The 21,777-nt window shown below is 43.8% G+C and overlaps 1 protein-coding gene across 5 annotated transcripts in view; it reads right to left on the reverse strand.

The window, feature by feature from the left end:
• LOC146180432 (receptor-type tyrosine-protein phosphatase T-like) overlaps positions 1–21,777 on the reverse strand; it is a 680,195-nt gene that overhangs the window by 47,538 nt on the left and 610,880 nt on the right. For 4 of the 5 annotated variants that reach the window (XM_084576026.1, XM_084576025.1, XM_084576028.1 and 1 more), the window contains 3 exons: positions 14,820–14,963; positions 1,018–1,117; positions 870–946 (listed from right to left, as the gene is read on the reverse strand). In XM_084576026.1, the coding sequence (XP_084432152.1) occupies positions 870–946; positions 1,018–1,117; positions 14,820–14,963 (321 nt within the window). The remainder of the gene's footprint in view (positions 1–869; positions 947–1,017; positions 1,118–14,819; positions 14,964–21,777) is intronic. The other variant, XM_084576027.1, reaches the window with a different exon arrangement.

The raw sequence follows: 21,777 nt of genomic DNA on the forward strand, positions 1-21,777 counted from the left end.
TATGCCATATCTACAAAAGCGATGCTTTCTTGCCAGCGTATTGATATATTTTAACTGTAGGATCATCTCTCTGCTATCGCCGCGATCAATTTGTGGTATTCAGGTGGATAAAATCGGCAACCGCACTTCGAAATCGCTGAGTCTAATTGTCGCGCAGTTGCGCCAAAGTCACTGGTTTGGTCTCGCAGGCACCTCTCATGTTAGGGCATCCAGTTTTCGTTGCACAATAATGTAGATACGATCAATTAAACGTTTCGCTGTTCTCGAGACTTTTGTGTCTGGATGTGCGGCGCATTTTGCACTCTCATCCAAAACAGCTTCTTGTGATGTACTCAACGCAAGTACGAAAGTCCTGAGAAATGGATAAAAACGAACCGTTAAAAAAGAACCAAATTAAATATCACAATTTCTTGTATTACCTAATACAGGTTGAAGCAAAAAGGTGCAACAAAATAGAGCACCACTTGTGCATGCCTTTTGCCTGCGTAGCTTGTCGACTGCCAAAAATATAAAATATCTTGCTGTCGATTAAGTCAAAGATATTTTACTCTCAACAATGTAACTACACAATGCGCCTACCTCCATGTACAGATATACGGCTGTGGACTAGTCGTTATGTTTTATAGCGCAATCTTTGTTTGCAGTACCAACTGTAGCGCTGTTCGCATTAAGGTGACACGAACGTTAACTGGTGGCTCTAAACGTATAACCAAACTGTTCTGTACATTGCTGAGTACTGCTTTTACAAGATAGGCTGTCAGAAGTTCATGGTGCACTACTAATCGGCGTCCTGTTATTGGCAGTCTTAGTGTTTCTCGTAATTACAAGAATTAACAGTGTAAAAAATTATTAAGAAAGCTGCATCTTACATCCACGTAGACAGCGTTGATGTAGTCGGACTTGGATCCATCAGCTGTGACGCTCAGGAATGGTCTCCGACTGTCGCCTAGAAATTGGTATTGAAGGCAAAGGTTTCATCAGGGTGTAATGCGGCGTTACATTGGGGTTCAAGCATACCTGCAAGAAGTTTTGATGACCGATTCTTTGAAGCATTTTTTTCTTCACGTGCGCTGTTGTAGTCGTCAGCTCCCGGAAGAGGGCAAGCACGTGCAAGTTCCTGTCCGCCGCACACAGAAGAAGTTTATTAGTTGTTCTTCTTAATGTTGTGATGTGAAAATAAAGATAACCGAATACTAATCGTCGCAATATACACAGGACTGGAAGCCTGGCCCCTGCTTATACGAACACTAAAGAGAAATTAAGTTTACCATCATGGACGAAGTGCGGCCTTTTACCGACAAAGATTATGTTTATGTGACATCGGGGGTTCAACAAGGGTCGCTTCTAGGACCACTCCTGTTCTTAATTTATATAAATGATATTTCACTCGGTATCTCCTCAAGTATACGTCTGTTTGCAGATGACTGTGTTTTGTACAGGAAAATTAACAATGCCAATGATGTTGCTCTACTCCAAACTGACTTAACACTTATTCACGATTTGTGTCTTAAGTGGAAAATGTCTTTGGATACGGAGAAATGCGGTCATCTTTGTTTTTCACGTAAAAAAATTAAAGTCCAAGCTCAGTACCGCATAAGTGATGAACTGATCAGCCAGAAATGTACATGCATATACTTAGGTGTTATACTGACAAATGACTGTTCCTGGAATGCTCATGTCGACCATGTGGTTATCAAAGCCGGTAGGGCACTAAATTTTATACAGCGAAGTTTAAGGTGTTCGCAGCCAAATCTCAAGAAAACTGCTTTTCTGTCTTGTGTTTGACCCATCATGGAATATGCGTGTATTGTATGGGACCCTGCACATCAGGTATTAATTGACGAACTCGAGAAAATTCATAATAGAGCAGCAAGGCTCGTCTTGGGGAGGTACGGGCGAAGGGATAGTTGTACAGCGATGAAAGAAGAATTGCAGTGGGAACCAGTCGCTTCCCGTAGAAGAAAGTTGAGGTTAAAGTTTCTGTAACGGTAAAACTTGGATTGATTTTGAAAGTTATTTAAAACAGCCGTTTTACATTTCTAAACGACATGACCACTTTCTCAAAATTAGAGACTACCGTACCAGGACGAACCTCTTTTCAAATTCATTTTTTTGTTAAAACAGTGCAACAGTGGAACCGGCTTTCCGAAATGCAAGTGTGTTCTGCAAGTGAAGATGTATTTTTTGCCAATCTGTAATCCCCCTGCTAATGCGGGGTAACTCTTGAATAAAGAATAAAGAAAAAAAAGGACTTTTTTTGACATCAAAATAAGGCTTTATAATAAATCAAAATGACAGGAAACGAAAGCTGCCGTAACTAGTCAGTGAGGCAAGTATATAACCTGCATTACCACCGAAGCTTTTGCTTTGATCCATAGGTTATGCTACGCTGATACTCACTTAAGACAGCAGCAATCAGTTCATTATAAAGAAACCACTAATGAGAATTGGGCATGTAATGCTTTTTAACATAAACCTTATCCCATACTTCGTTTTTTTTGTTTTGTTTTTTGTTTTTTTTTTGCTGCATTAGTTCAGTTCAGTCGTTCAGTCGTGTCCGACGCTTCGTAACCCTATGAACCATATCACGCCACGCTTTCCGGTCTCTCATTATCTTCCTAACACCACATAACTTCATCTGCAGTGCCTCGAGGATGCCATCTAACCATCGCGTTCCCTACCTACCCCTTCTCCGGCGACCCTCAACCTTTCCCAACATCAAATCTTTCTCCAGCGACTCCTCTCTTCTCATCAGATGACCAAAGTAGCTGAGCTTTAACTTTAGAATTCGACCCTCCAATGAGCAGTCAGGGTTTATGGTCGACAATATCGACTGATTTGATCTTCTGGCAGTCCAAGGAGCTCTCAAGAGTCTTCGCCAGCACCACAATTCAAACGCGTCAATTCTTCGGCGGTCAGCCTTTTTCACAGTCCAACTCTCGCATCCATACATCACAACTGGAAAGACCATAGCATGAGTTATACGGATCTTGGTTGGCAGACTAATGTCTCTGCTCTTTACTAGGCATATCGACAGTTAAAATAAGCGAAAAGATGACGAATTTCCCCTCGTAAATGTTATTTGTTGTAGTTTTTCCTTAGCGTTTCTTTTAATCAGAATTTATACTTTAGCGAGCAATGATTGGATACAAAGATTTAATAAATTTAGGAGGAGCTCCCAAAGACAAAGGATGCAAAGGGGACCCCCTATTAGAAGCATGCAAAAAATGATTACATACAGTGTGTGAAACTGGAACTGTTATTTAATGTAATTATAAAACTTGCAGAAATTCAAGATGACGTAAACATAAAGAAAACGTAATTAGGGAACATGTTAAAGAGATGCAAAAACTGCGGACAATTCAAGGTGTGCTGTGTATGTGTCAATGAAATATAGTCATTTAGCGCGTTAGAAGAAAAGTGCGAATACTACGCGTAAAATCATGATATCAGATAACTTTTTTATACTGAACGGTAATACATTCCACAAAAATTAGGCAGATAAATTAACTATGAAGTTTCTGTACTAGGTTTCGGTCGTAAAATTGCATGGGCATGAGAAGCGAGTGAAACTGCGTTGCAGGAACTGGGTGCAGGTAATTATTGAAATGGGAAGTGATCCTTTCCTGAACCTAAAGGTGAGGATGCCGAGAGAATAAGGAAACATGTAAGAGAGGATGTCATGAGCCATCTGTTAGAGTTCAGCAATGGCGATTAGACGTAATTAATGGCTTCATTTTGTATGCGTTGTAGCGGTGCCGTGTGTGTTCTGTATGTGTTTTCCCAAGAAAAAGTACAATAGCTAATACGACTGTGGATGAGAGCAAAGTAGAATGAAATGAGCGTGTGTAAATTAAAGTAATTTCGTACCTTAATGAGCACCTTTGTGTCATATGCTGCTTTTCCTGTAAGGCCGTTTATATGTCTATTAAATAAGTGACAATCAAGATCTATGCCAAGAAACCTTGCATGATCAGTGACAAAGAGTGTGTGAGAGTTGAGGGAAATATGTAGATATGCAGGAATAGTCTTGTTAAGGAGATAAAAACATGAGAAAGCTAGATTTGGGTCATGAATTGTAAGCACGCTGTTTCAACACCAGGTTGAAAAGTTTACTGCATCGGTATTCAATTGATGTGGTAAAAAATCCATGCACGTATCAGATGCTAGTATGGTAGTATCATCGGCATGTAATATACATTCAGAAGAGTTTACACCCGATGGCAGACCATTAACCTATATTAGAAAAAGAAGTGGTCTAAAGATGGAACCCTGAGGAACGCCAACATTAGCAGTCTCTGGTTCAGAGTAAGTATCAGGGAACCAAACAGCTAGGATTCGGATAGTTGTTTGGTTTCCTGATACTTACTCTGAACCAGAGACTGCTAATGTTGGCGTTGCTCAGGGTTCCATCTTTAGGCTACTTCTTTTTCTAATATAAGTTAATGGTCTGCCATCGGGTGTAAACTCTTCTGAATGTATATTACATGCCAATGATATTACCATACTAGCATCTGATACGTGCATGGATTCTTTACCACATCAATTGAATACCGATGCTGTAAACTTTTCAACCCGGTGTTGAAACAGGGACCAGATTCTCCAAGGGCACATAATTTATCCAAAAGTATGTTGTGATTGGTTGAATTAGATGCCTTAGACAAATTGATGAATAATGCACCAACTAATTGACCGCAACCAATAACTTGTTTATTCTTATCTACTAATGAAATTAAAGCTAATTCAGTTGAAAAGCCAGACCGCAAGCTGAACTGATTAGAAGATATTGTCACGTCTCGATAGAACGCCAAGGAGGGCCGAAAGATAAGACGGTTTGATTAGTTGACTAGAACGAGTCTTGCGCTCAAGCTTCCTCCTTCTTCTTTCAGCTCGCGCTTGTGTTCCCAGTCGTCATCTTTTGCGTCGTCTTCTATGCGGCATTTGCCCCCCTCCTTAGGAAGCATCGTCCCGATGAGAACAAACGGAAGTAGGAGGTTAAGGTCAGCCCGAATGGTACGCCTTCATACGCACGACGTGGACGACGTCAGCTTGGTGCTGGCGTCGCTTTGACGTCGACACCCCGTCTAGCATCACCTCATAAGTGACGTCGGGTAAACGTTGCTGAACAACATAGGGTCCAAAGTATCGCCGCAATAGTTTTTCGGAGAGTCCACGGCGGCGAATAGGCGTCCAGACCCACACTTTGTCGCCAGGTTCGTACATTACATGTCGGTGTCTCTGATTGTAGCGTCGTGCATCATGCTCCTGCTGATTTGTGATCCGCACACGCGCTAATTGGCGAGCTTCCTCTGCACGCTGAGCGAATTCCTCGGCGTCCTGATCGAGATCATCGGTGTCGGCATTAGGGAGCAATATTGCATCCAGCATAGTTGTTACTGGTCGCCCGTGAAGGGGGCTGAATGGTGTCATGCGAGTGGTATCTTGGCGTGCCGTATTGTAGGCGAACGTGACGTAGGGAAGTATTTCGTCCCAATTCTTGTGGTTCACGTCGACGTACATGCAAAGCATGTCTGCGAGGGTCTTATTGAGGCGTTCCGTCAACCCATTGGTTTGAGGGTGATAGGCTGTAGTTTTACGGTGACTGGTACCACTAAGGCGAAGAACGGTTTCCAAAAGTTCGGCCGTAAAAGCAGTTCCTCGGTCAGTTATGATAAGTGCCGGAGCGCCATGCCTCAGGACAATGTTCTCAACGCAGAACCTAGCTGCTTCGGCGGCGGTACCCCTTGGCAGAGCCTTGGTATCCCCGTAGCGGGTCAGATAATCGGTGGCGACAATTATCCATTTATTCCCTGCTGTAGACGTCGGAAATGGTCCCAGGGGGTCCATGCCAATTTGATTAAAAGGTGTCGCTGGCATTTGAAGAGGGTGGAGTAGGCCGGCTGGTTTTACAGGGGGTGATTTACGGCGCTGGCAGTCTATGCACGTAGGTACATAGAGTTTCACTCTCGCTGGCAGTTTTGGCCAGTAGTATCTGTGCTGTACTCTACCCAACGTGCCGGTGTAGCCTAGATGACCGGCGGTTGGCTCGTCGTGGCACGCTTGCAAAACTTCAGTGCGGAGAGCCGATGGGACGACGAGTAGATGACTGTTTCCCCCAGGACGAAAGTTCTTCTTGTAAAGTACGTTGTTGCGAATAAAGAATGAAGTGATTCATCATCATCATCATCAGCCTGATTATATCCACTGCAGGGCGAAGGCCTCTCCCATATTTCTCCACTTAACCCGGTTCTGTGCTAGCTGCACCCACTTGACCCCTGCGAACTTCTTAATCACATCCGCCCATCTAACTTTCTGCCGCCCCCTGCTACGCTTTCCTTCCCTTGGAATCCAGTTTTCATCCCAAGTGACCATCGGTTATCCTCTCTTCGCACTATATGTACTCCCCATGTCCATTTCTTCATCTTAATTTCCACTAGAATGTCGGTAACTTGAGTTATTTCTCTGACCCACTCTGCACACTTTCTATCTCTTAAAGTTACCCCTACCATTTTTCGTTCAATAGCCCTCTAGGTTGTCCTCAACTTAAGTAGAACTCTCTTGGTTAGCCTCCATGTTTCAGCCCCATAGGTGAGTACAGGCAAGATGCAACTGTTGTATACTTTCCTCTTGAGCGATACCGGTAAGCTGCTAGTCATAATCTGCGAGTGCTTGCCAAATGCGCTCCATCCCAATCTTATTCTTGTTGTTATTTCCTTTTCATGGTCCGGATCTGCGGTTACTACCGGTCCTAAGTAGACATATTCGCCTACTACTTCCCGTATTTCGCTACCTAATGTAAACTGCTGTTCCTTCTCGAGGCTGTTGAACATTACCTTAGTCTTCTGCATATTGATTTTCAAGCCTACCATTCTACGTTTCCTGTCTAGGTCATCAATCATTATTTGCAGTTCATCCCCCAAGTTGCTTAGCAAGGCAATCATCAGCAAATAGCAGATTACTGAGGTATTCTCCATCTACCCTTATCCCTAACTGCACCCATTCCATGTCTCTGAATACTTCCTCTAAACAAGCTGTGAATAGTACTGGGGAGATTGTGTCTCCTTGCCTAACACCTTTCTTTATGGGAATTTTGTTACTTTCTTTATGCAGAACTATGGTTGCTGTGCAGCCACTATATATATCTTCCAGCACTTTCACGTACGGCTCGTCTACCCCCTGATTTCGCAATGCTGCATCACCGCCGAGGTTTCAACTGAGTCAAGTGCTTTTTCGTAATCAATGAATGCTATGTATGAGGGCTGGTTATATTCCGAGCATTTTTCTATCACCTGATTGATGGTATGGATATATGATCGAGAGTAGAGTACCGTTTCCGAAAACCTTCTTGATCCTTTGCTTGATTGCAGTCTAAGGTTGTCCTGATTCTATTAGCGATTACCTTAGTAAATACCTTATACGTAACAGACAGTAAGCTGATTGGTCTGTAATTTTTAAGGTTCTTAGAGTCCCCTTTCTTATGAATGAGGATAATGTTTGCAATATTCCATGGTTCCGGTACCGTCGATGACACCAGGCCCTGCGTATACATTGTGGCCAGTTTCTCTAGAACGATATCCCCCCCGTACTTTAGCAAATCTGTAGTTATCTGATCCACTCCAGCTGATTTCCCCATTTTCATAGTTTCTAATGCTTTCTTGACCTCGTCCTTCGTCACTGGTGTTTCCCCTGCGGGCTGTTTCCCCTGCCGCAATCTCCTTACGGTCCTAACTACTTTTGCTGCTGTAGAGATCTGTATAGAACTCCTCGGCTACTTTGAATATCTTGTCCATATTCGTGATAAAGTTGCCCGCCTTGTCCCTTACGGCATGCATCTGGTTTTTGCCTATGCCCAATTTCTGCTTTACCGCTTTAAGGCTTCCTCCGTTCTTTACAGGATGTTCAATTTTATCCACGTTATTTCCTTATATCAGCCACCATGCGCTTATTGATTAGCTTTGATATCTCGGCTAATTTGATCTGGTCTGTTCGATTGTTCGATTGGAAGCTTTCATACTCTGGCGTTTCTTAATCAAATCTTTCGTCTCTTTGGCCAGCTTAACGGTATCCTCTCTATCTATCCTACCGCCTACTTCTACCGCACACTCAGTAATGATATCTCTGAAATTATTGTTCATTGCTTCTAGGGTAATGTTGCCATCCTCGCTTAGAGCTGAATATCTGTTCTGTAGCGAGATCCTGAATTATTCTACCCTCCCCCTCACCGCCAATTCGTTGTTGGGTTTCTTTCTTACTAATCTGTTGCATTCCTTCTTCAGAATTAGGCTAATTAGACTGCATCGCACTTTCCCGATTACCTGTAGATCTTGTACAATGGCGGGGGTTGAACTCATTATGAAGTCAATTTCATTTTTAGTCTCCCCGTTAGGACTTTTCCATGTCCATTTCCGGTTCTTCCGTTTGCTGAAGAAGGTATTCATGATTCTTAAGTTATTGCGCTCTGCAAACTCAACTAGTAACTCCCCCCGGTTATTCCTAGAACCGTTGCCATAGTCACCTACTGCCTGGTCTCCTGCCTGCTTTTTCCCTACCTTGGCATTGAAGTCGCCCATTAGTACAGTATACTGCGTCTTTATTTTTCGCATTGCCGATTCTACATCTTCGTAGAAGCTTTCAACTGCCTGGTCATCATAACTACATGTAGGTGCATAGGCGTGTACAACCTTCAGTTTATACCGCTTATTAGGCCTAATTACGATGACTGCCACCCTCTCATTAATGCTACAGAGTTCATCTACATTACCCGCTATGTACTTATTGACGAGGAAACCTACTCCTAGTTGTCGCCTCTCTGGTAAGCCTCGATAACACAGTAGATGCCCATCCTTCAGTACAGTATATGCCTCATTCGGCCTCCTAACCTCACTAAACCCTATGAGATCCCATTTCATACCTTCTAGTTCCTCTAACAGCACTGCTAAGCTAGCTTCACTAGCTAGGGTTCTAACATTAAACGTTGCCAGGGTCAGTTTCCAATGGCGGCCTGTCCAGCGGAGCCAGAAGTTCGTAGCACCCCCTGCTGCGTCACAGGTCTGACCGCCGCCGTGGTTAGTTGTTCCGCAGCCGTTGGTGACTGAGGGCCGGGGTTTTATGGAGCCTATAATGAGAAGTGGCGGCCAATTACTGCACCAGGGTGATTAAATCCTGTTCTGGTGAGGGAGTGCGTTGCCGGAGGTGTTCACCGGCAACAGGTCGCACCCCAAACCTGTTTATGCAATTCCATCGACACGCGGATTTCTTTTTTTTTTTAATCCGGTGGAGAATTGCGCGGCACCGGGATTTGAGCCCCGGTCCTCTTGTATGCGAGGCGGATGTTCTACCGCTACGCCGCCGCTGAAACAGAATTACACCTCCACAGAGCAGGAATGCCTAGTCATCGTCTTTGCTACGCAGTGTTTTCGATCATATCTTTATGGACGCCGGTTCACTGTCGTCAGCAAGCGCCATGCACTCTGTTCGTTATTAACCTCATGGACCCATGACGCCTTGCACGATGGGCCCCTGCGGCTACAAGAGTATGATTTCACAATCGTGTACAAAAGTGGTTGTCGGTACTCTGACGCAGACTCTTTCGCTCCAGCCCCTTAATACTACGCATCCTGATGCCGATAATTTCTAAAGTTGCGTCGTGTCGGTGTCACCGGCTCTTCTCGACATGACGACGTTCAAGAAAGAGCAACGCAAAGATCTAACCCTACAGTCTCTCTTCGCAGAAGCTCAGGACCCATCAGGTGGACAACTTTTGTGTCTGTGATGGCCTGCTATAGAAGAAAAACTATTCTTCTACGGGCCCCCGCTTTCTCCTAGTTTTTCCGAAGAGCCTGTATACCTCTGTTTTGCAGGTCATGCACGATGAGTAGTGCCGAAAGTTGGGAGAGTTTGTGAAAGTTCATGATGCAAAATAGCGCAAAAAGTACACGAAGGACGGATGGACGACACAGAGAAGCGGTAACTCGCAACTGGGGTTTATTGCTAAAGCACGCAATTTATGCTGGTCACTTGGAAAAAACAACAAAAAGAAAAAGAACTAAAGAAGGAAAGAACTCGGGTTTATTGCGTCAGCAACAAACCCCAGTTGCGAGTTAGTGCTTCTCCGTGCCGTCCATCCGTCCTTCGTGTACTTTTTGCGCTATTTTTCATCATGCACGATGACCCTACCTTCGGCCATCTTGGAACTGCGCGAACTCTCCACCGGGCCGTGAGCGGTTCTATTGGCCGAAAATTCGACCGACGATTGAGAGGTACTTCGCCAGCTGCACTCAGTGTCAGCGCTATAAACATTCCATAAGCGTTGCAGCGGGGCACCTTCACCCCGTGACTCCGCCCCGTGTACTATTTTTGAGCAAGTGGGCGTTGATCTCCTCGGCCCCCTACCGCTATCACACAATGGAAATCTTTAGACTGTTGTTTGTTTTGACTACCTGACATGGTATTGCTGACACGGCCACCGCATCTCATGTGTCCTGTTTTCTGCTTCGGGCAATAGTCCTCCGCCACGGACCCCGCGAGTTATTATTAGCCACCGTGATCGCCAGTTCACCGCCGAGATTGTGGAACAGTTGCACCATTCATGTGCCTGTCATGTTCGCCATTCATTGCCTTACCATCCTGGACGAACGGCCTAACTGAAAGCACGAACCGTACTATCAAGAACATGCTGTCGATGTACGTTGATTCTAAGCGCAAGAACTGGGACAGCATCCTACCATTTATCCAGTACGCTTTTAATACCTCCCGTTACGCTTGTTCCCCACGGTAGACCATGGACACCATCCTCCCCATTTCTGCCGGTCCTGATGAAGATTCCTCTGTCGCGGAGACACTCTGCCTCGCCGAAGAAGTTTGACGCTTTGTCCGCCTTAGTATTCTTGCGTGTCAGGATCGCTCAAAAGCACGTTACGACGTTCACAGCCGTCAAGTCACATATCAACCTGGGAATTTGGTCTTGCTGGGGCGGCCTGTCAGGAAGCGGGGGCTTGTAATAAAAGCTGCTGTGCCACTATGATGGAGCCTTTGTCGTCCTTGCCCAACTCAGTGAGCTCAATTACCGCATCGCACGCCTCACGACCAGCGGCTGTCGCTCCGCGAAAAGGGAAGTCGTACACGTTGCTCGCGGCGCCATTTAACTCGCCCTGCGGATTCGGCTGCTTAGGGGGAAGTGTGGCACCCACCCACATTTAGACGATGACAAGAAAAGGGCAATCGTCAAAAAGGGAAGAGGACGAACGGTCGCCTCGTGCTGGGGGCTCTATCAAGCGGACTCAAGCTTCCGACGCTTCTCATACTGGCAATAAAACCTCGCTCGTAACAATATATATTACAAAGCGCAGAGAACCGAGGACGGTGCCCTGAGGCACGCCTGAAAGAAGCAATATTATTAGTGGGATGATAGTGATCGGGTGTGCACGTGGGCGGGTTGCTCGTGGAAAACGAAGTGAAGTGAGGCCGCGTGCGGGGCGAGCCAGCGTGCGTGAGTTTGTACGAGGCAGGGGAGCGGGACGGAAGTTCCAGAGCGTCGCTGGCGATTGAATTAATCGTTGTGGGCCTGGCGTCAAAGGCCGGCTCGCCAGCACCTGCCGTGCACCTGGTCCGGAGTCTGGTGCCGCACAGTGCTTCGCCATCTATCCTGTGGACAACTCCCGGAGGCAGCTCGACTGCACCATCGTGGCTGACCGCCGCCGCACACGGGCGTGACACACCGCAGTAGTACCGAGCACTTGGACACCTGGGACTCCTGGTACTCGGACGCCTGTGCGTGAACAGGGCCTGCCTATCATACCTCGGCCGCCGGTCTCTGTCGTCTCAACCGGACTTAGAGCACCGTCGGACTCCCTTGCACCGGTGTCGAGTCCACAAACGGACTAAACAACAGTAGCACGTTTTTTGGACGTGCGCTAGTATAGACCTTAGCTAGGCTATTGGTGTGATACTTTTTGTGGTCAAGAAAAGCGTGCGTGTGTCCGTGACCCTGATCTGGTACCTGCCCAGAGCTGCAGAATGGACCTGGGCCCATAACAACATAACAGTTCATTCCAATCACACTCTCTGCCACTGTACAACCGTTTGAACATACTTCCGCTTCAACATTTATCCAGCCTAAAATTGTCCATGATTATGTATATACTAATAAATCATCATGCTCATATTAATGGCATTACCAACCTGCTTGTAAATACTAACCCTACCAGGTTTAAACAGCGCAATAATCTTCTTTTGCCAAAAGTCAGGACTAATTACGGAAAATTTACTACCTTGTTTGCCGGCATATCCTTCTGGAATTCTTTACCTCCAGAAATTAAAGCATCGCATATTGTCCACTCCTTTCATTTCCACATGAAACATATTTAATAGACATGTTACGTAGTTATTTTCTTCAACCGTTATAGTTCACTTTTGAATGTGCTATTTTGTCTGTTCAATGCACTGAAGATAATGATCAGTATATTTATCTTCTTTATTCTCATTGGTGTAAATTCTAAACGTTGTTTTGTAGGTTGTACGTTTATACTAATTACTTATTACACTGCTTCCCTATTTTTTTTTACATTTCTACCTCACTTGCTTTGTTCTGGGAGGTCCCCCCGACAGTCTTGTACTACGGGACCTCCTTCTGTACAGCTCTTACTGTATCCATTTTTTGTATGCATGTATGAAATAAACTTAAAACTTGAAACAGTTGGCATGAATGATGTAAGAAAACACGTTGCAAATCAGAGAATATATTACCTTGACATGACGAGAGTGGTAATTGTCAATATCTGAGCTTAATGGCGGTGCGCACCTCATCCGCAGAAATCGGAAAAAGAAACGATGCTGTAGATGAGGGTACACATGAACGGGGTGAGCAACGTGAGGCTTAACGATGACGAATGAATGAATGAAAGCAGTCGCAAGTTTACGATTGCGACGAAAAGTATGTGTATGTGTTTGGATTTCCTTTATTAAAGCCGTAGTAGTAGTAGTCCTATTTAAGAATGAGTTGATCACTTTCCATTGTTTTTTAGAATTACTACAAGCGTGATTTATTTTAGAGCTATAGCTCTTCTTGGCTGTTTAGAGTGGCCTTCCGAGTACATTGCTGCAATGTTTATATCGCGCCCGTAAATGAATATAAATTTTTTGCTTATTTTTATACAGTGTATCTTTTTTTCCGTTGACATTTCAAGTCAGTTGGCCATGGGTTGTAATGGTTGGAATACATTTTGTTGCGATATATCTTATTTAGTTATTTATTTATTTTCAAGTACTGCTAGCCCTTCTGGGCTGTTACAGGGTGGGCAATGTACATTTAAGAGGCACAACAAATTTCCAACTCTTTCTCAAAAGTTTCTAAAGAACAAGTTTTTTCAAATACGCTTCGGTCAAGGTTGTTCCATTCAATGATTGTTTTAGGCAGAAACGAAAATTTTAATGCATCAACTCTTGGCCCATTAGACATCACTGCAAAGGAATGATTAGTGCGAGATGACAGTCTCCCGGGTGGCCGCAAGTACAAGCCGGAGTCCAAATTGAGTTTATTGTTATAAAGTTGATAAAGGAACTTGAGCCTAGCAATTTTTCTACGAATAGCCAAGGTTTGTAGCTCAGCAAGTGAAATAAGTTCGCTTGCGGACTGTGTTCTTCGATAGCGAGAAAACACGAACCTCACTGCTAATCTCTGAATCCGTTCAAGCTTATCTATGAGATATTTCTGGTTTGAATCCCAAATTATGCTCGCGTATTCCAGACTTGGCCTTACCAATGATTTATAAGCTTTTAGTTTGACAGCCGGTGCAGCATCTCTTAACTTTCGTTGTAGGAATACAAGCTTTAGTTGGGCTGCTCTACAAATATTCTGTACATGATCACGCCAGTTCAAATCATCAGAAATCGTATCACTGTTGTAGGCGATGTATCAAGAGCTAGATCAAGTATAGCAGTGAAGCATTCAAAAGCAGTTTCCTTGTCATGGATCAAAGTAACTGGTAACTAGTCCGTGTTAGCAATTGCTTCAAGAAATAGTATGAAATTCAAGCTTTTCTTGCGAACATGCATGTTACCATTAATGGGCACAGATGTTATACGCACAAAAATAGGGTGATGATAAGTTATTGCAACTTCGACTACACCAGCATTGTGAGAGCGGATGTTCTGCGCTAGGTGGTTCTCTTTATCGAACCCTACTTGAGTGGAGTTCCTTAAGGCGCTTCAGAAGAACAAGGCGTCGTCCGAGACACCTTCGCTTTGCTTCGCACACAGACCAGCCGGCAAAAAAAAAAAACTCGTTGCCGATGCAATGAAAATATGAAATTAGATGCAGAAAGGAGATATCGAAAAACTGTATGTGCCTACATTGTTTTACGCAGGTGTCCGCATGTATATGCAGCTCCCCCACGTGCTATGAAGGAATAGGTGAGCGATCGCGCCATTCGAATAATACTATAGTTGAACATCACCGTTAGAAGGAATAAATACCTAATTGTTCACTGTTGTAGACCTCGCCTGGTGTTAATGGTGATTTTGAAGCTAGAAAATGAATGTCTGCTCCCGATTCGAAAAATATATTAGTGCACTTTTTACCTCAAAAACTTCGGCAAGTTGTTAGCACACATTTCGCCATTAGCTATGGAGGTGCATGCAAAACTTAAGGTTGCGACAAAATGATGACATCTGGGAATTACTATTACTGGGAAACCAATGCGCATGTCATACGTTATATCCCCTCAAATTTGTTGGCAAGCCAAGAAAACATTTGTCAGTTTTTGCACATGTTTAAGTTGCATTAGTTTAACTGCGATGTGAAAGAAAAAACTCCAGCCTACCTCGTATTCCAGCTCGATGGCGCTCTTTCCCGTCGTCTTCGCTTTCAGCTTCTGGTATAAGGAGACGAAATCCTTGACTGAGAGCTTGTGGTTTTTGGAGCACAGTATTTCCACCAATGCCATGTAGGCGAAAATATACTGCTCCTGAAATGCACAGATTATGAAAGTTCTAGATGAATCGAAAGACATGTATGAAAAATTTTTATGATGAAAATTTTGCCCAATTCAGAACCTGCGGTTTGTTTCCTGTATTCGTTCGTTCACTAGGTAACTCAAAAGAGATTGTCTAAACCTGTTTCACTTAACATGCTGTCATGACTGTATTGTAGTGCTAAAATGGAAACTTCTTGCGATTGCCTTTAATTGAATATATATCGAACGTAAGATCATACACTTCAAAGTACACTTTACGAATATTTTAAGGTAATTTTTTCACCACTACAAGATTCTTGCAAGAGTTCTACCCTCCAGGCTGCGAATCAAGCCGGTCGAATGACCTTGAGCTTTTCACCTCTTAGTTGAGATAAGGATAATTTCCATAAAACATTTTTTTTTTCGCAAAGCCCCACCTCGTCACCTTCTCCTTAAGGGCATCGCATGGTCAAACTTGGTCGCTTTAGCGGTGGTTTAACTAGTCCAGTGATTTCGCACTAAAAAAGAACAAATAATTAGAGGATTACACTGAGCTTCGCTTAAGAGCTTATTGGCGAAAACCTTTCCTCCTTCTTCTCTTCTTTCTCTAACTTGCGTGTTTGTGTACTCCTTATAATTTCATCACTTTCTTTTCTTTGGCTTGTAGCCATGACCTGTTGCGACGTCTCACTGGTGCATCTCGCTCAATCTCGCAGAATCGCGCTCACACATCTCGAGAACTTGATTCGAGGGATCTCGCGGACGCATCTCGCAGGCGCGAGATATTTACCAGCAGCCTAGAAATGATTTCGCCTTAAAAAACCACTGCAGGAGATTCGAGCCATTCAGGTTCGAGCCCAAGCTCTTATGTTTAATAGCCGAGAATCTAAAACACTGTGCCACCACGGAAGTACTTTCGTTCCAGATTACCAAGTAAACCTCCGTCATGTTTTCCTCCATGGCTGAACCAGCGGGGGTTGGTGTGCAAACAAAAGAAAACTTCATTTACCTGTGCCACACTGAAATGAATTGTTTGGTAATACAATCACTGGCCTATCCACAATGACGCATTTTTAATGACATTGATTGAATTTGGCTCGGTTATACGGCGGCAGGAGCTCGACCCGTCCATACGAGCTCCGTACACAACCGGTGGCGCAGAGGCAGTCGCGCACATAACCGCACATCAGTTCACTGTACACGTTGTCTCACTGACCAGTGCTAGAAGATTGCAGTAGCAAATAGCCACCTGCAATAGGGCCCGATTTGAACGTAATTCGTTACGAGTAATTGAATTCTTAACGCGAACTGTATTTTCCTCACAACTGAAATTGCATTGATTATACTCGGCAAGGTATACCTTTTTCACAGATCTGATATTGCTGTTTCCATTACCGATTACCAGTAGTTCGTGCTTCATTCATTAATAAATAGGTTGCAGCTTTAAACACCTGATATGACAATAGCGTAGACTGATGGGCGAGTTGGTAATACATTCTAGGAAAAAAGCAGCTCACCAGCACAAACACGAGAGAGGAAGAAACGAGACACAGTGCTGACTAACAACAGATTGTTTTATTCAGAGCGCCTCTGTTTAAGTACAGGAAGCCACTTCTGATAAACTAGAACTATAAAAAACACAGGAAAACAACACACTAAAATCTACGATGATACAAGAAACTCGTGTTCTTTTATACGGCGATAGATGGAGTGCAAACGCATGCCCGACCTAGCTTTGCAATCTCTGAAGCCTCAATGATCTCTAGTGTGACCGCATCTGTGATATGCTCCAACTTCACACACTTTGACCGGCGAATGGCAAGCACCATTACGGCAGTGAACCCCGGTAGTACGAGTCGCATTTTTTTTTTACATTATTACAGTGTTCCCCGAGTCTGTCGTTGACAAAACGACTAGTTTGACCAACATAGTAGGTGCAAGAGGACGTTGGTGCAACTAGTCGTTGTCCTAATGACAGGCTGAATGAACACTGCAGTAATGTAAAAAAAAAAAAAAAAAGACGGACAGACGTGCGCTTCTTCCTTTCGTCTTGTTTCTTTTTGCGCTCTACCTTTCCAGTATTACCTAAAACGACACTGCTGTTTACACAACAATAATAATAATAATAATAATAATAATAATAATAATAATAATAATAATAATAATAATAATAATAATAATAATAATAATAATAATAATAATAATAATAATAATAATAATAATAAATCTTTATTTATTGTGCACAGGAACAACCATGTGGTCTTCGTGTTACAGCACAAATAAAAAAAAAGAAAAAAAAGAAAATGCCCGCAGAAGTTTTACACACAAAGATAGAACATAAAAGAAGAAATCAATAACACATGAAATGAAACTGAGACGAAAAGTGTCACGGAAATAAAGAAATCAATAAGTAGCATGTCTTATATACACAGTGAGATAATTGTTGAGCGCATCGCGAAAGAAATAAAACGAAAGATAGAGAGGAAAAAACAACAACAAATAACTGACATTGATTATAGTAATATAGAAATATACATAAAATAAGCAACCATTCCAGGCGCAACAAGTGCGTGGGACTTAAAACACGGGCTAGAAATACAGCAAAATACAATAAAGAAATAGAACTGAACACGGGACAGTAATATTTGAATGTAAAGTTTAAAGTTAAAATATAAATAAGAAACGGATAAAAATCAGTTCAAGATACAGACAGCATTGAACAGGAGAAAAAGCAAAAAGTGAAGTAATTACAATATTTTAGGCTAGAAAGTGGGGGCTATATGTGATAAACTACTATTTTGAATACAACGCTACAAACATCCAATATAAATGAACAGACCGAGTTATGGAAGACGTCAAGGTGAGGACAAAAACAGTTAAATAACCATTCATAATTGTAAAACAGCTCGAACAACGGTAGACAAGAACCGTTGTTCGCGCTGTTTTAAAATTTGAAAGCTAAACATTTCGACAGATTTGCCTGTCTGGTTGGGTTGATAACTAAATAAGACTTGAAATTTCTCCAACCAACACTTTTATTTTATAAAACCCGACGTTTCGGAGCCGGCTCGGCTCCTTCTTCAGGGGTGCATGACGCGGGGCTGCGTGCAGCTAAGTAAAGGAATGGTCGAGGGGGAGAAGAAGGTGGGGGGGGGGGGGGCACCTGCACCTGCGGCACCCTCACTCGTCTAAACCCCCCTCCTTCCTTCTCATTCCTTTCACACACATTCCACCCCCTCCCCATTCTCCCCCCCCCCCACCTTCTTCTCCCCCTCGACCATTCCTTTACTTTTAGCTGCACGCAGCCCCGCGTCATGCACCCCTGAAGAAGGAGCCGAGCCGGCTCCGAAACGTCGGGTTTTATAAAATAAAAGTGTTGGTTGGAGAAATTTCAAGTCTTATTTTGTTTTAAAATTTGAACGTCTGCCAACATGCCAAAATGAACATTCTGCTTAAATAACCACTACATTCTGCCCTGAGGGGAATGGGAATGAAAAGACGGAGAAACTTGAAATGGTCTGAATTCCCTCATGCAATTTCGCGGAAAAAGCAGTAGGATGTATTCGAAGAGCTGAGGGCACATAATGTGGCCATGAAGGAGTTTGTACAGAAAAATGATATCAACTCTGACACGACAGCAGTGAAGAGAAAGAAGATTCAGTTTGGTGCTCCTGGTGGAGAGAGGGGAGGAAGCTGCGCAAGAAAAGCGATATCAAAATATCCGTAAAAGTTTTTTTGTACTCTGTCAACCTAGTCCAAGTTCCATTTGCAAGTGCCATTCCAAACAACCGAGGCGTACTCCATGAGCGGCAAGCATATGGACAGGTACAGTTTTAAGAATGGAAGTGGAGTGAGAAACTCTCTCGAAAGTCTGTAAATGAATCCGACTGTGCCCGCTGAGCAATGATTTTAGTATGAGAAGAGAAGCTGAGGATGCGGTCACTCTCGCAGGGTGCGGTCACTCATTCTCTACCATTATTCTGTGAATAATGGTAGAGAATGCTGCGTGCTTTACGAGTAAATGAAATAACCTTAGTTTTTAAGAATTGAGGGTAAGTCGATTCTTTGCACACCAATCAGAAAAAGCAGATATGTCCGATTGCAACAACAAACAATTTTGAAAAGAATGTATTACCTTGAATATTTTAATATCATCAGCATAAAGAAGAAACGAGGAGTTCTTGATCGCCGAGGAAACATCATTAATAAAAACGGAGAAGAGAAGCGGGCCTAATACAGAACCTTGAGGAACTGCACTGGTTGCAGGGTAAACGAAGGGGGTCTGTTCATTGACACTGACAAAGTAGGAGCGATCAAGGAGATAGTTGCGTAGGAGGGCTATGAGTGAGACTTCAACGCCAGAGAGTAGAAGTTTTTGAAGAAGTAATGAGTGAATAACAGCGCCAAAAGCTTTGCTAATATCACAGTACACAGTGTCAACCTGACCTCTTTGAAGGACTGCTGCAGAGGCATACGTCATAAACGTGACTACGTTGGTAGAAATAGAGCGACCCGATTTGAAGCCATGTTGATTCAGTACTATGATATGTTTGAGATGGAAGGAACGTACGTTGTGCAAAGCTAATTCGAAAACTAAGAGGTTGCACATAGAAGAGGAATCGGACGATAATTGGAAAAATCAGATTTGTTTCCTGACTTGAAGACGGGAAACACGCGTTCCATTTTCCACACGCGAGAAAAGGCAACATTTTTTTAAACAGTTATTAAATATGGCAGTCAATACAGGTACAAAAATGCAACTGAAGGCTTTTATTATGGCGGTTGGAATGCCATCAGGTCCAGGAGACAAAGATGGTCTCAGACGCTTAAGACTCACAGTTATCAACTCCTCGTCAAAGATAAGGGAATTAGATGGTGCATTAGATGGGAGACAAATGGAATCACAATGTGGATGTTTGTAAACGGAGGAAAAATGTTGGGCAAAACTGTCGGCAATATCCCGAATTTCCGACCCCTGACAGAAAGCTGATACTCGAATCTGATTTAATGGAAAGCTTGCGAACGCATCGCCAGAACTGACTAGGATGAGGCACTCCTTTCTAAAGACTCAATATAAGAGTCATGGTCCCGCTTGTATAAGCGTTTGCAAAGATAACGCAAGCGGCGAAATCCAAACCCAGGGCATTTCGCTTTACGATGGGCCCGTTCCTTAAGTTTAATGCCATTATCAGTTCCCTTGTAAATCAAGAAGGAAACTTCCTACGTGTATGCAGAGGCATGTTCCGACGCATATCGCCAAGAACTATTTCAGTGAAGGGAATCATTAATGCCATTTAAAAGGGACTAGTCGACGGAAGAGAAGAAACTGAAAAGACCGACATAATCACCACATGTATACGCGAAATGGGGTCATTTCCTCACCCGATCTGAATTAGTAGAAGGTGAGGCAGAGACAGCAGTAGTAACTAGAAGTGGAGGGTAAAATGTGTCACAGCGATTCAACGGTATGTCTGAACTCGGGACTCGAACACTTTCGAAATTCGATAGACAGATGTGAAGAATATTACCACACCAGTTTTCAATGAAATTGTGTTGCTGCAAAGAGTTAAAGGCTATGAAATCAAGTAGAGTGTTACACTTGCTTAATGTTTAAAGATTGTTGTGAGAAGTAAATGAGCTCCAGTTGATACCTGGAGTATTTAAATCGCCTAAAATATGAAGTTTGTGTTTGCTATGACTAGTGATAACATGCTCGATTGAGAGCAAAACATCATCATAGGCAGGAGGAGGAAGATTCGGAGGAATGTAGAAAGAAGTTTTTCATGTCGATTTAGAGTGAGCTCAAGCCACACACATTCTTCAACAGTTTCGAGATCGGAACGTCTAACACACTGCACAGAATTGTCAACAGCAATGAGCACTCCACTGCCGGCAGGAAAGGGGGGTAACATTGATTGACTTTAGATGGTTAGTAAGGTCTACCGATGTTGTTTCGGGACTTAGTTCAGAGACGAAAATATTCTTCGGACGCTTGTTTTGGTTGGCAACGTTAAGGCCGGATGAGTTCGATGCGCCAGTGATGGCTGGACTTCAGTGCTTCTTCACTGCACTCGGAGGTTTAACCGCACGGGGAGCAGCAGAGGCAGAAGATGGACCGGCGACATCGACGGGAGTCATCCCTCGATGAAGAGCGGCGGAGTAGTCCACGGACGGCTGCTCAACACGGGTAGGATTTCCCACGGACTCGGCGAGAGGACTCTCATACTGCGAAGCAGCACGCCGCACAAGTTCCTGGGGTAGGCCGCGAACGTCGGCACGTAGAGAGGCAATGACGTCGGTTTGTTGTGCCAAAGCCCGCGAGTTCTCCCCATGAACTCTCCTCCCGCAGCTGGGCTTAGAAAAGCGATCCCCTCATGCGCGCCGAGGAGGAGAGCCCGTAGCCAAGCAAACTCACCGCGCCGGTCGGGGTTGATGGGGGAAAACCGGTCGGGTGGTTGGACAGGATCGACGGAAGAAAGGAGTGTAGCTGCCGGCGCACCACCGCCGCTAAGCCTAGCACCTGTCAGACGACGGCGCACACAAATTGCACACGAATTGTTGTGAGTCAGACTTCGCGTTGTAGCTCATCATCCGTGACGCACTTCGAGTGAACAGTGAATAATAATAATAATAATTTTATTGCCCCAACACATTGTGATACATATAGACTCGGGCCCGCTAAAGCCAAGAGGAGGCTTGCAGGACTGGGCCCGGCGAAATCGGCGAGCGAAAAGTAAAGGCAATAAAGTATCAGGGTAAGTGCACACACACTGAAATAAAAATACCAAGGAAGATACATTGCATAAAAGAGAAAAATAAAAACAAA

This window comes from Amblyomma maculatum, chromosome 8 (genome assembly GCF_055883805.1).
Source record: "Amblyomma maculatum isolate TAMU_Amacu chromosome 8, ASM5588380v1, whole genome shotgun sequence".
In the NCBI taxonomy this organism is placed as follows: Eukaryota; Metazoa; Arthropoda; class Arachnida; order Ixodida; family Ixodidae; genus Amblyomma; species Amblyomma maculatum.